Genomic DNA, 12,157 nt, shown 5'->3' with positions numbered 1-12,157 from the left:
CACACCGTAGCATGTGCACACACATGTTCGCACACGGAAAACCTACATACTGTACATGCATAAAAGGCGTACGCACAAAGTTGTCCTCACACAAAAGGGAAAGAAGCACGAATGAAACAGAGAAATTTAAAAAACAGCAACAATAGACTGACCCAAACCTGTACAAAAATGAATCTTAGGAGCAAAGAAAGATTCAGAAATATACAAACAAATGTGCAAACACATGGTTTAGCTTTAACACTGGGGGGCACACATGTGCAAAGGAGGGTTTGGGTTCCTTCACAAGAGAATTTGCGAGTGTCAAACACTTAATTTCCCTCATTCTGATGAATGTTTATGCACCAATTTGTGTTTCAAATTATGGTGTAAATTTCAAAATAAAAGGCTACATTTTAAATTTATTATGTTGATCTGTTTTGTCCCAGAAGAGGGATCCCTCCTCAGTTGCTCTTCCTAGGTTTCTACCATTTTTCCCCCCATTAAAATGTTTTTTGGGGGATTTTTTTTCCTTATTCGCTGTGAGGGTCCAAGGACAGAGGGATATCGTATGCTTTAATTTAATTTGCGATACTGGGCTTTAGTAATAAAACTGAATTGAAATTGAATACTTTAATGTTTTTATTGGGCGGGACAAATGCACATGTTGTAAATATTTACGGGGACATGCTCCCTGCACCCCCAAAAATGTATGCCTGTGCACAAACATACTACACACAAGCACACAGACAGTAATGTGAGAGGTGCATACAAAGAGAAACGCCAGATATTTTCCCCTCTCCCTCTTTCTTACTCACACACACACACACACACACACACATACCACCGTGAGCATGCACCAGTGAATTTGTTCATATGCAACACTCTTGATCACACAAACAACACCTGTTAACTGTTAAATCCATATAGCCTTCCAGATGTCTCATATTAAACAGGCAGGATGCAGCTCAGTCCGCAGATCAGCTCTGAGCACTGATTGGCTGCCGCACCGCCCGGAGGTGTTCTGTTTGTTGGTTCACTTTGTTCGTTCAATAAAAGGTGAACGTGCCTCTGCCTCGACATCCTCATCAACTCACCCCGCTAACTGTTGACTCGTAATGTCATGATTTATACATTTCATCACAAGGCGGAAGAATTATAATATTAGGAAAGCAGTGACACTTTGGAGTGATGTAATTTAATTTATGCAAATGCCATCAGGAAGAAGCTTTTATCCAAAGTGCTTTATAGTAGTCTGACAGCATATGTTTTTAGCGTGGGTGGCCTCTGTGGGAGCTCTAATCCCTAACCCTGGCAAAATTAATGCCATGCTTATTTGCCCTATATCATTGAGTTTCATATTTTAATTATCCATATTTCTATCACTAGATTTGAAATTCTGTCTCGGAGGATCGCTCTGAACTGGAGATAGATTTCCTTTGTCCTCTGAATGGTAAAATACAGACCTTGAATTCAGTTTAGACCCAGGAATCTGGCTTTGATGCGAGCTTCAGTCAGTCACAGTCACGTCTCGAGGTAGAGAGCTGAAGCGAGATTCAAAGTCAGATCCTACCTGTTTACATTTATAAAAATAGCTGTTTGGCAGCAGCGCTTGACTGTATCAAAGACATGCGAAGACTGCCTGGGTGAAATTTAATTCAGCACAAATAAAGTTGTAGTTTTGTGAAAGTGCGAGTCACACACACCTTTATCTGCTGGAGAATGAGAGAGATCAGTGAAATCTGAACCTGACATATGCTCCTGTCCTGCTATTGAATACCAAATAACCAATATTGTGCATTTATTTATACATAACATTCATGTGTCCTTGTCAAACTCAGGGAGGAATCCAGCCAAGGATTGACAGCGACCTGGAGGAGACCTCAGAGGTGGAGGAGGAACGGGAACGGCCAGAAATAGGCTCAGAGAGTGAGAGCAGCGCGTACGGCCCAACCAAAAAGAAGAAGAAGAAACCGAAAGAGAAGAAAGAGAAGAAGCCCAGGAAGAAGAAGAGAGATGATGAAGATGATGATGATGACGATGATGATGGGAACATGAAAGTGAGTCTTGGTCCATGAGGCTAAAACAGATGACAAATTCTGCTTTACTATTAGCCTGTGTATTCTAAATTAAGCTTATTTCAAGGTATGGTGCTAAAAATGTATTAATTTTAGACTCACACTGAATTTCTCTTTATAATAACTTAGATTTTAAGTTCTTTTCACAAACCTCAGGGACATTTTACAGCACTGCGAGCATCATTAGCACTGTGTCAACACAGCAACTGGTGCAAATATAGATAGATACAGTACAGGCCAAAAGTTTGGACACACCTTCTCATTCAATGCATTTTCTTTATTTTCATGACTATTTACATTGTAGATTCTCACTGAAGGCATCAAAACTATGAATGAACACATGTGGAGTTATGTACTTAACAAAAAAAGGTGAAATAACTGAAAACATGTTTTATATTCTAGTTTCTTCAAAATAGCCACCCTTTGCTCTGATTACTGCTTTGCACACTCTTGGCATTCTCTCCATGAGCTTCAAGAGGTAGTCACCTGAAATGGTTTCCACTTCACAGGTGTGCCTTATCAGGGTTAATTAGTGGAATTTCTTGCTTTATCAATGGGGTTGGGACCATCAGTTGTGTTGTGCAGAAGTCAGGTTAATACACAGCCGACAGCCCTATTGGACAACTGTTAAAATTCATATTATGGCAAGAACCAATCAGCTAACTAAAGAAAAACGAGTGGCCATCATTACTTTAAGAAATGAAGGTCAGTCAGTCCGGAAAATTGCAAAAACTTTAAATGTGTCCCCAAGTGGAGTCGCAAAAACCATCAAGCGCTACAACGAAACTGGCACACATGAGGACCGACCCAGGAAAGGAAGACCAAGAGTCACCTCTGCTTCTGAGGATAAGTTCATCCGAGTCACCAGCCTCAGAAATGGCAAGTTAACAGCAGCTCAGATCAGAGACCAGATGAATGCCACACAGAGTTCTAGCAGCAGACCCATCTCTAGAACAACTGTTAAGAGGAGACTGCGCCAATCAGGCCTTCATGGTCAAATAGCTGCTAGGAAACCACTGCTAAGGAGAGGCAACAAGCAGAAGAGATTTGTTTGGGCCAAGAAACACAAGGAATGGACATTAGACCAGTGGAAATCTGTGCTTTGGTCTGATGAGTCCAAATTTGAGATCTTTGGTTCCAACCGCCGTGTCTTTGTGAGACGCAGAAAAGGTGAACGGATGGATTCCACATGCCTGGTTCCCACTGTGAAGCATGGAGGAGGAGGTGTGAAGGTGTGGGGGTGTTTTGCTGGTGACACTGTTGGGGATTTATTCAAAATTGAAGGCACACTGAACCAGCATGGCTACCACAGCATCCTGCAGCGACATGCCATCCCATCCAGTTTGCGTTTAGTTGGACGATCATTTATTTTTCAACAGGACAATGACCCCACTTAACCCTGCAAAAAAGCTTCTATGTTCCCCGCTTACACAAAAAAGCTTATGTGTTCCCCGCTTGGTTGAGCGGGCAACATAGAACCCTGGTAACATAGAACCTTTTTTGTGTAAGCGGGGAACATAGAACCTTTTTGCAGGGTTAAGTGGGGAACATAGAACCCGGGAAACATAGATACGCTCCCGTGGTAATCACTGAATGAGCAATGCTGCTAGCTAGCCAGTGGAGACTGGAGGCCATATTTTCCATTGTTAACACAGCTAGCCACCTGTCGGTCAGCAGTGCCAACAGAAAATAAAATAAAAGGCAAGACATCTATGACACAAAAGCTCTGTGAGCGTGGTTAGCACCATTAACAGCATTAGCAGAGCTAATGCTGCTGACATAGTTAACATTGCTGTAAGGGTTTTGGGGCTCAAAATTTAACTGCTTACTAGCTGGGGCGACCTGGGGAGAGCTGGGACACTTACTACTGTTACTAGCCATAGGCTAATAGCAGAATGAGTGGCGATGCTAACTAGCCAGCAAGTAGTGCAGAGCAGTAACAGCAAGTTAACTCGTGGAAACTGAAGGCTAGCTGCCACGTTTCTGCATGTTAATGCGGCTAGCTGTCTATCTGCCCACAAAGCCAAAGAAAATAAAATAAAAGGCAAGACATTTAAAACACAAACGCTCTGTGAGCATGGTTAGCACCATTAGCAGCATCAGCACGGCTAGTGGTGCTAACATAGTAAACACTGTTGAGGGGGTTTTGGGGCAGTCAGGACGGTGTTACCAGTGTTAATCACCGAATGAGCGATACTGCTAGCTAGTTCGTGCCCAGCCGATGTGCAGTGACGAGCTATGGCAGCTAGTTAGCCAGTGGAGACTGGAGGCCATGTGTCATGTTTACACAGCTAGCCGCCTGTCCGTCAGCAAAGCCAACAGAAAATAAAACAGAAGGCAAGGCATTAACAACACAAGATATTAAAATTTTACCACCTCTAAATGGATAGAGCTTCAAAATGCGACGCCAAAGCACATTGAGGCAATGGAGCGCCGGACTATGAGGAAAGCACCTCTTGTATTTCATGTCATACTGGTTAATGAGTGTCAGGCTATATGCAAAATTCACTGAAACTGACATCCCTATTTTTAACATTTATTGACTACTAGTACTCTGAGAAGTTACATATGTATCAACATATACTATATATTCCATTAATTAGACATGTCATTTTCTAAAATGGCAGAATGTACGACTAAAACTTAAAGATCCCGTAACACTTGCTTTAAGACATATAAAAATGGAATGGAATGATAATTTGTGTGTGATAAGGTTAAAAGTACATCTGCTTCCTTTTTTTCATCGAAAAATCTATAAACTATGAAACTGCAAATGTTCATTTCAAAGGTTTATCTAGTTGACAGAGGATCTCTCCTATTTCACTTAAAGCTCCATCCTCAGTGTATGTGCACTGGAGGCTCCAAGTTTCCACATCACAGCCCAGGCTCAGTACGCTAGACAAAGAAAGAGACCACACAAGATTTAAATTAATTCAAACCACATTTGATTTGAAACTAAGGCAAAAACAGCAGTATAACATCTGTAGTCTGTAGGTGGTGGTTGCAATTTTGAATGTATATGTGGTGTTGTGAAGGCAAAACAAAGACGAAACAAACCAAAAGGGGAGAGCACATTATTTCCATTCAGAGAAAAACTGGCATTGGACTGGAGGGGAAGTTTGAAAATATGGTGTCGTGCAGTCCAACAATGTAATAAAACCTCTGACTCTTTTTATCCAAAAACACTGCAACAATTAAACACAACAGTTAAAAATAGTCTGTTTATTTTATTGTTCAGGATGGCTATTCCTAAAAGGGGTATTATTGGTAAACTATTATCATTTATTAAATGAATACTTCATCCTACCAGTTACAATTTGTATCCGTTACTGACCTCATGTTACATTAACATCACGAAGTAGACTTTGTTTTTTGTGCGTGCCTCTTTGGTGAGTGAAGAATCTAAAAATGGAGAGTCATAGTGGTCGGTCTTTAACAAAGGCTAAACTTTATCCAAACTTGTGCAGTGCAATCCAAGCCTCATTTTTCCAGTAATATGCTCAGTACTTCCAAAACAGACAGCTCTTTCTGACGGGTAACTGAACTAAAACAGTACAACATGTACAGGTACAATGGTATGCTCTCTTCAAAGCCAGACTCCATTGACAAAAACAATCATTTTACCTCACTGAACACAGGAGCTGCTGGTCTACCACTGCCTTGATAAGTAAGTCTGATTGCATTATTGTGTGACATTGGTGTTTTAAAGGATTACTTTGGATTCAGTAAAGTCACTGTTTTTGTCAATGGAGTCTGGCTTCAAAGAGAGCATAGATAAGTTTTACTTTTAGTTCAGTTCCCCATCAGAAAAGTCTGTTACTGAGCATACAACTAGATAAATGAAACTTGGATTATACTGCTCAAGCTGTGTGAGAGTTTATAAGCGGATTTTTTGATATTGCTGTGTTACACAGGGTGAGTAATTGATTTACAGATGATTATTTGGGGGTGAAATATTCCTTTAAACATTATTTAACATTTGAATTATGATTTCTCCCATCTGAATTTCCATAGGAACCTAAATCATCCAGCCAGTTGATGCAGGAGTGGGGTCTGGAAGACGTTCAGTACGGCTTCACGGAGGACGACTACAAAACCATCACGAACTACAAGGCTTTCAGCCAGTTCCTCAGGCAAGTATCTAATTTTGTGTCTGGATTATCTTCCTGTGCTAACTGCTCTGTTCTGCCTCTGTTTCTGTGGATTGTCAGAAACCCTCACTGACACTTCCAACAAAAACTCCACAGTGAGAGCAGAGTGTGGTGTGACGAGCAAACACTGCTCTTTTTGTTTGTGCTAGAAAGCTCGGCTGTTGTAAAGAGTCTGTCTCACCTGGGGCTGTCTGGCTCGGCTAAGCCTCTGCTCCGACAAAGTGGAGCATGAGCTCCTGCAGTGCCCCCTGTGAGTAGTCAGCTGCTTACTGGATGCCTGTGACAGCCAGGAGGCTCTGGGACTCGGTGCTCTGACCCACTATCTTTCACAGGCCAACGTGCCAAACCTCAAGCTGCTGCCTGACAAATCACAAACATGACATACACACAGCAAAGCAGGGAGAACAAAACTTAAGGGGCAGTGGGATGTCAGCAAATCAAACCCCAGTTCCCTCCAGTGCTGAGGGAAGTAGAAATTACATCAACGGGAATGAAGTGTGACATAATAAAGCTGCCATTGTTGTCTCCTCTCTTCCCCCGGTTTTACTCAGGCCTCTCATTGCCAAGAAGAACCCGAAGATTCCCATGTCAAAGATGATGACAGTGTTAGGGGCCAAGTGGCGAGAGTTCAGTGCCAACAACCCGTTCAAAGGCGCATCTGCCACCGCTGTGGCTGCTGCTGTGGCTGCCGCCGTGGAAACGGTTACCGTGGCACAGCCGACATCTGTCAGCAGCAGCCAGCCGAGCTCTCAGCTGGGGCCAATCAAAAAAGCCAAAACCAAAGAGGGAAAGGGTAAGGCCTAGTGAACCGTGACTGAACACATATTTTTAGAAGTAATAGCGGGAACGCCACTCGGTTAACGGGTCTTTGTGTCTCAGGGCAAGGAGTTAGGAAGAGAAGCAAGACTGTGAAGGAGGTGAAGAAGAAACCCAAGCCGAAGAAGACCAAATCAAAGTCGGGCCAAAGTGGGAAGAAGAAGAAAGCATCCTCGGTATGTCTTGTTTTTTTTCCAGAACCATCTTCCTCTGCTCATTCATCCTGCGAGCTCCTCACTACACTATATTTTCAATGGCATCAAAGTGACCAGACTGTTTACTGCGCTTACTTTGAAAGTTGGTTTATTTTAATTCTTTTGAGTAGCTCTGAGCTTTTTAGTTTGTGTGTGCGTGTGTGGTTTCTAGAGCGAGGAGGACTTCCTGGAGGAGTCAGACTTTGATGACATCAGCATCCACAGTGCCTCTGTGCTTTCTGATACCTCGGGGGCCGCCACCAAGAAAAAGGCCCGACGTGGGCGGAAAAAAAGGAAAAGTATGTTTACTGTCTACACACGCCATGCTCTGTGGTGGGTTTTTTTCCCTCCAAAATCCCATTTAAATCCCTCAGAACCAGACTGTTTGACTATGGGTAACGAGGAAATTAAAATTTATTTTTTTAAGCTGTATTTGTTTTGGGAATGTTTTCCGAAGGCAGATGCTCTTTCTCAGCAGCTATTGCCCTCACGCTCATAGAGTCCTGTGCACATTTAGAGCTCACTCACAGTAATGTGTAAATAGTTTAAATCCTATAGTGTTGATAACAGATGCATTCAAGTACATTTCTGTATGTGGGAATCGCCCATGTTTGCCTCTTCCTTTACCTGCTGCAGAGGAAGATGGTGATGGTTATGAGACGGACCACCAGGACTACTGTGAGGTTTGCCAGCAGGGCGGAGAGATCATCCTGTGTGACACCTGTCCCAGAGCGTACCACCTGGTCTGTCTGGACCCTGAGCTGGAGAAGGCCCCCGAGGGCAAATGGAGCTGTCCACACTGTGTGAGTACATGGGTTTAATATAACAATATATAACCTGCTAATGTGGTGATCTGTGAGAATGTCTCTACCACTGTTGCTTGAAATGGAGCGACACCTGCGAGCTAGTTCAGGCAGTCAACTCGAGCTGCACTGATTCATACACACACGTTGTACGTCACTCTCCATATGTCATCTACAAACACACCCATCCAATTCGGTGGTCTAATTAAGCAGCAAAATCCTCCCAGCTCTCCCTTTGCCTCGTCAATGCTGCTGCTGCCCTGCATCAGTGCTGCTGCTCACTCTTTCAGCCCCACCTGCACCCCAGCATCCACCTGCAGCATCCAGCTAAGGGGGGAAATATTTAATCATCACTCCCTAATATCTCATGTAAATATATCTGAAGGGAGCAATGAGGCTGGACTCTAGTGGCCAAACTCCAAATATGTTCTGCTGTTGAAGTAAACATTTAAAACATGAGTTGTCTGTCTGATCAAGGCTATAGAGTGTGCCAGGGCTGACGTCAAAACCCGGAAACATCGCGCTGGTTCCCGGAAGAGAAAGTGAATGTGATTTTTGCATTGCGTTTTGGATTATGTCAGAAAATAAGCTCTGTGGCTAACACAAGTTTAGATAGTCTTAACACACCTTTCACACCGCATTTGAAGCTTAAATGCGATCGCCAGAAGTAAGGCTTTAACGGACTACATGACTACTCCACGGTCGCATGACTCTTGACATCACCGCCACTAAGCTTTCAACTGATTTCGGCCGCTGTATTTTAAAAACATTGTATAATGGGGAAATCGGACTGTTTAAGCTAAATAAGAAGCTGTAATGGTGGACTGCCAGCACTCTTGCCTGTTCGGGGGTGATGACGTTTAATGTCCCCGACGGGGTTTGTAGTCGTATTGAGCAACTTGTTAGCAACCGCCTTTTTTACGACACGTAAAAGCTTCAAAATTCACAAGTAGGGTATTTACTGACGTGTTTTATGTCGTAGAAGAAAACCTGAAACTCGCTTAAGCTTTTGTTAACCACAGACCTCATTTGAGGCATTTTACCAAAATCCCATTCAAAAGACGTATTGACTTTTAGACGAGAGAACTGGAAGTGCTAAAAGCGCTAACGGAGTTCCGGGTTTACTGGCACACTCTATTCAAGGAAGGCTGGAAGATGCGCTTGACCCCATGGAAGCTATGGGGTATGACACAAGCGCAGTGTAACTGGAGCTACGATGCTGGAGGGTTACAGCAGATGGTGCGAGAAATAAATTAATGGCGTCCACTCAGGTGCTCTTTGGGTGCACTCTTATTAGCCTGACACAAATGTTGGGTTTACTCAGTTGGATGGCACCTGATATATAGTAGAACATTTGCAGACTTTTTCAGTTGGTACAAAACTGTAATTCTCATCCATATCTTTAGTTTTGTACAAAATTTTTGCGACCCAAAGCTGACAGTGGACGCCACAGTGAAACAAATTAATCATCACATATTCTATGATTGTGCGGCAGCTATTGAGCTTTTCGGCAAATGCAGCCCAGATTTCACTGCACGTGTGTTGCACCAAATGGTGTGACGTGATATAACGCCTTGATGTCTTCTCTCTTAAACCTCCTTGATTTTCATATGCCTGCCACCACAGTCACAAAGAGATAGAGAGAGACCCACCCCCTCTCTTAAACACAGACCAAACTTAGATCAAACTGTAAAACTAGACAGTGCTGATCAAATATAAACCAAGATTATGTTACTTAATTTCTTATCTTTGATCTAAAATGTCTTCGGAAACATGTTTTAGTGCACTGTTCGGCTGTAATACGAGAATTTGTGAACTTGAAGTGGGCACCATACTGTTTCCTGTACTGTAAAAATGGAGGCTGAAAAAACTGAGATCAAACTGTAAATCTTAGCAGTGCTGATCAAATATGAATCAATATTCTGGTACAGCATTGCCTATTTATCACTTTAAATCTTTCCAGAAAGATATTTTAGCTTGCTAATTTGACATTGTTGCCAGATGGCCGCCATATTGTTTCCCGTGTCAAATGGACAAGCTTGCATTACGTCACCCACAGGAGCCTATTATTGGCGGTGCAGTGTATTCTACTAGTTGTAGGTTTTCTACCTCTTGACCAAAAACAAATACCACAGTTCTTTTCCTCTATTTTCTCTGGTGATAGAGAACAAATTTCAAAAGTATTTGATTTGCGTCTTTCTACCACATAGACAGCCCAGTTTTATGATAAGACTCTCCAGAGTCTCTCCAGCAGTGAAACACTTCTTTCAGCATTTGAGTGTCTTTAATGTCGTACTTCATTTCCAGTGACATGTTGTTTTCTTAGTTTTGACAACCCTGGCTTGAGACTGCCATGGTACTAAGACATCTTCCACCATATGTTATGACACCACATATGTCAGTTTCTCATGATGTATGTACATGTTTGAGCTTCATGGTAATGTTCTGAATATTCTGTTTAAACAACACAAGTATGCTGGGATATTTGTGAGGGTGTGTGTGATCTCTTATTACCTCCGCCAAGGAGGTTATGTTTTCGCCGGCGTTGGTCTGTTTGTCTGTTTGTCTGCAAAGTAACTCAAAAAGTTCTGAACGGATTTTGTGAAATTTTCAGGAAAGGTTGATAATAGGACAAGGAACAGATGATAAAAATTTTGGTGGTGATCGGTTGAAGCGAAGTGGATAAAATAATAAAATGGGGGAAATCGGAGCTGCTTGGCAGAGGTCTGCGCTCTCCGAGTGCTCTAGTTTGGACTTTAATCATCAGCAGTGGAACTGAACCTTTTTGGCTTGTGACCCCTTAAAGTGTAGTCTAACTAAAACCCCGCAATACTGGCTGCATGTGTACTAGTTGGGAATAATTCTGCCAAAAATCTACTGTACTTTTCTCAGAGTCTTTCATTTGAGTCATTTTTAAAGGCACAAAGAGGTAAAAGTATCCAGTATTATACAGGGAAAAGGTAAATATATTGAGAGGCAAGCAAAAACATGTTGGTGCCGTCAATTGATGTCCACTGAAAGTGCTTGTTTTGCCACTGACAGGTTCAGATTATTATTATAAGTGTCTAACAACATTATGAAAATGATTCCTACACAGATCTTTTGTTAAAGAGTAGGATTCTTTTTGTTTCACCAGTCCTGAAACTGTTATCACCAAACTCACCAGACTCCATTTAAATAAACAGTAATGTTAGTGTGCATAGAGCCAGCATATCTTTTCATCTATCTGAATGAACTAAGGGTTTATTACAAGCAAACCTGAGTTGGTGATTGTTGGAACAGTGGAAAGACAAACTAAGAAAGCTTCTGTGAGTTTTATTTTTTCCCGTTGACTTTGAATGAGGCGTGTTTTACAATTATAAAATGACTGTTTATTTACATGGAGTCTGGTGGGCTTGGCGATAGTAATTTTGGGGCTGTTCTGGTTAAAAAAAGAAAGGTCTTTCTCTCAACAGTTCCTTTTGATAAGTTGTGAGACACTTAGAATAACAATCTGACCTATTCAGTGGCAAAACAAGCACTTTCAGTGGACGTAAATTGATTGTACGCGCATGCCCCAAATGGTTACATCACCGTCTGCAGCAGTCTTGCTCAGTACTGCAACAATTTCAAAAACTGTTGTTCCCATTAGTCGCTTAGACACAAAACATGGGAAAATAAGGTCAAGGCTCAAAAATACTGAACTAACCCTTTAACGTGTCCTTGTAGGAATAATGTGGGTTGGCTTTCTTTGACAAACAACAAGGTTGGTAAATTTAATTGAGCTGTATTTAACCCTCTGCTACAACCTTCACCACCTGTGTCCCTCAGGAGAAAGAGGGCATCCAGTGGGAGGCCAAAGACGAGGAGGAAGAAGAGGAGGAGCCAGCAGGCGAGGAAGAGGACGACCACATGGAGTTTTGCCGAGTGTGTAAAGATGGAGGGGAGTTGCTGTGTTGCGACACCTGCCCATCTTCCTACCACATCCACTGCCTCAACCCACCTCTCCCCGAGATACCCAACGGGGAGTGGTTGTGTCCACGCTGCATGGTGAGCTCTACATTTCAGCCCAAATACTCTCATGTTTTGGATGAAAAACAATGTTCACAATGTCTAGTTGAACGTGGGTATGTGTAGTTTGTTTTATTTATTTGAGAATA

At 42.4% G+C, this 12,157-nt stretch overlaps 1 protein-coding gene across 3 annotated transcripts in view; it reads left to right on the top strand.

Moving 5' to 3' along the window:
* The window catches only part of chd5 (chromodomain helicase DNA binding protein 5), a 69,420-nt gene that overhangs the window by 15,917 nt on the left and 41,346 nt on the right, over positions 1 to 12,157 (top strand). For all 3 annotated transcript variants that reach the window (XM_078170621.1, XM_078170618.1, XM_078170619.1), the window contains exons 3-9: positions 1,818 to 2,036; positions 6,069 to 6,187; positions 6,757 to 6,998; positions 7,085 to 7,197; positions 7,388 to 7,514; positions 7,852 to 8,018; positions 11,829 to 12,047. In XM_078170621.1, coding sequence (XP_078026747.1) covers positions 1,818 to 2,036; positions 6,069 to 6,187; positions 6,757 to 6,998; positions 7,085 to 7,197; positions 7,388 to 7,514; positions 7,852 to 8,018; positions 11,829 to 12,047 — 1,206 coding nt within the window. The remainder of the gene's footprint in view (positions 1 to 1,817; positions 2,037 to 6,068; positions 6,188 to 6,756; positions 6,999 to 7,084; positions 7,198 to 7,387; positions 7,515 to 7,851; positions 8,019 to 11,828; positions 12,048 to 12,157) is intronic.

This window comes from Epinephelus lanceolatus, chromosome 1 (assembly GCF_041903045.1).
Source record: "Epinephelus lanceolatus isolate andai-2023 chromosome 1, ASM4190304v1, whole genome shotgun sequence".
Lineage (NCBI taxonomy): Eukaryota > Metazoa > Chordata > Actinopteri > Perciformes > Serranidae > Epinephelus > Epinephelus lanceolatus.
Note: the sequence above shows the minus strand (reverse complement) of the source record. Positions and strands in the feature narration are given on the sequence as shown.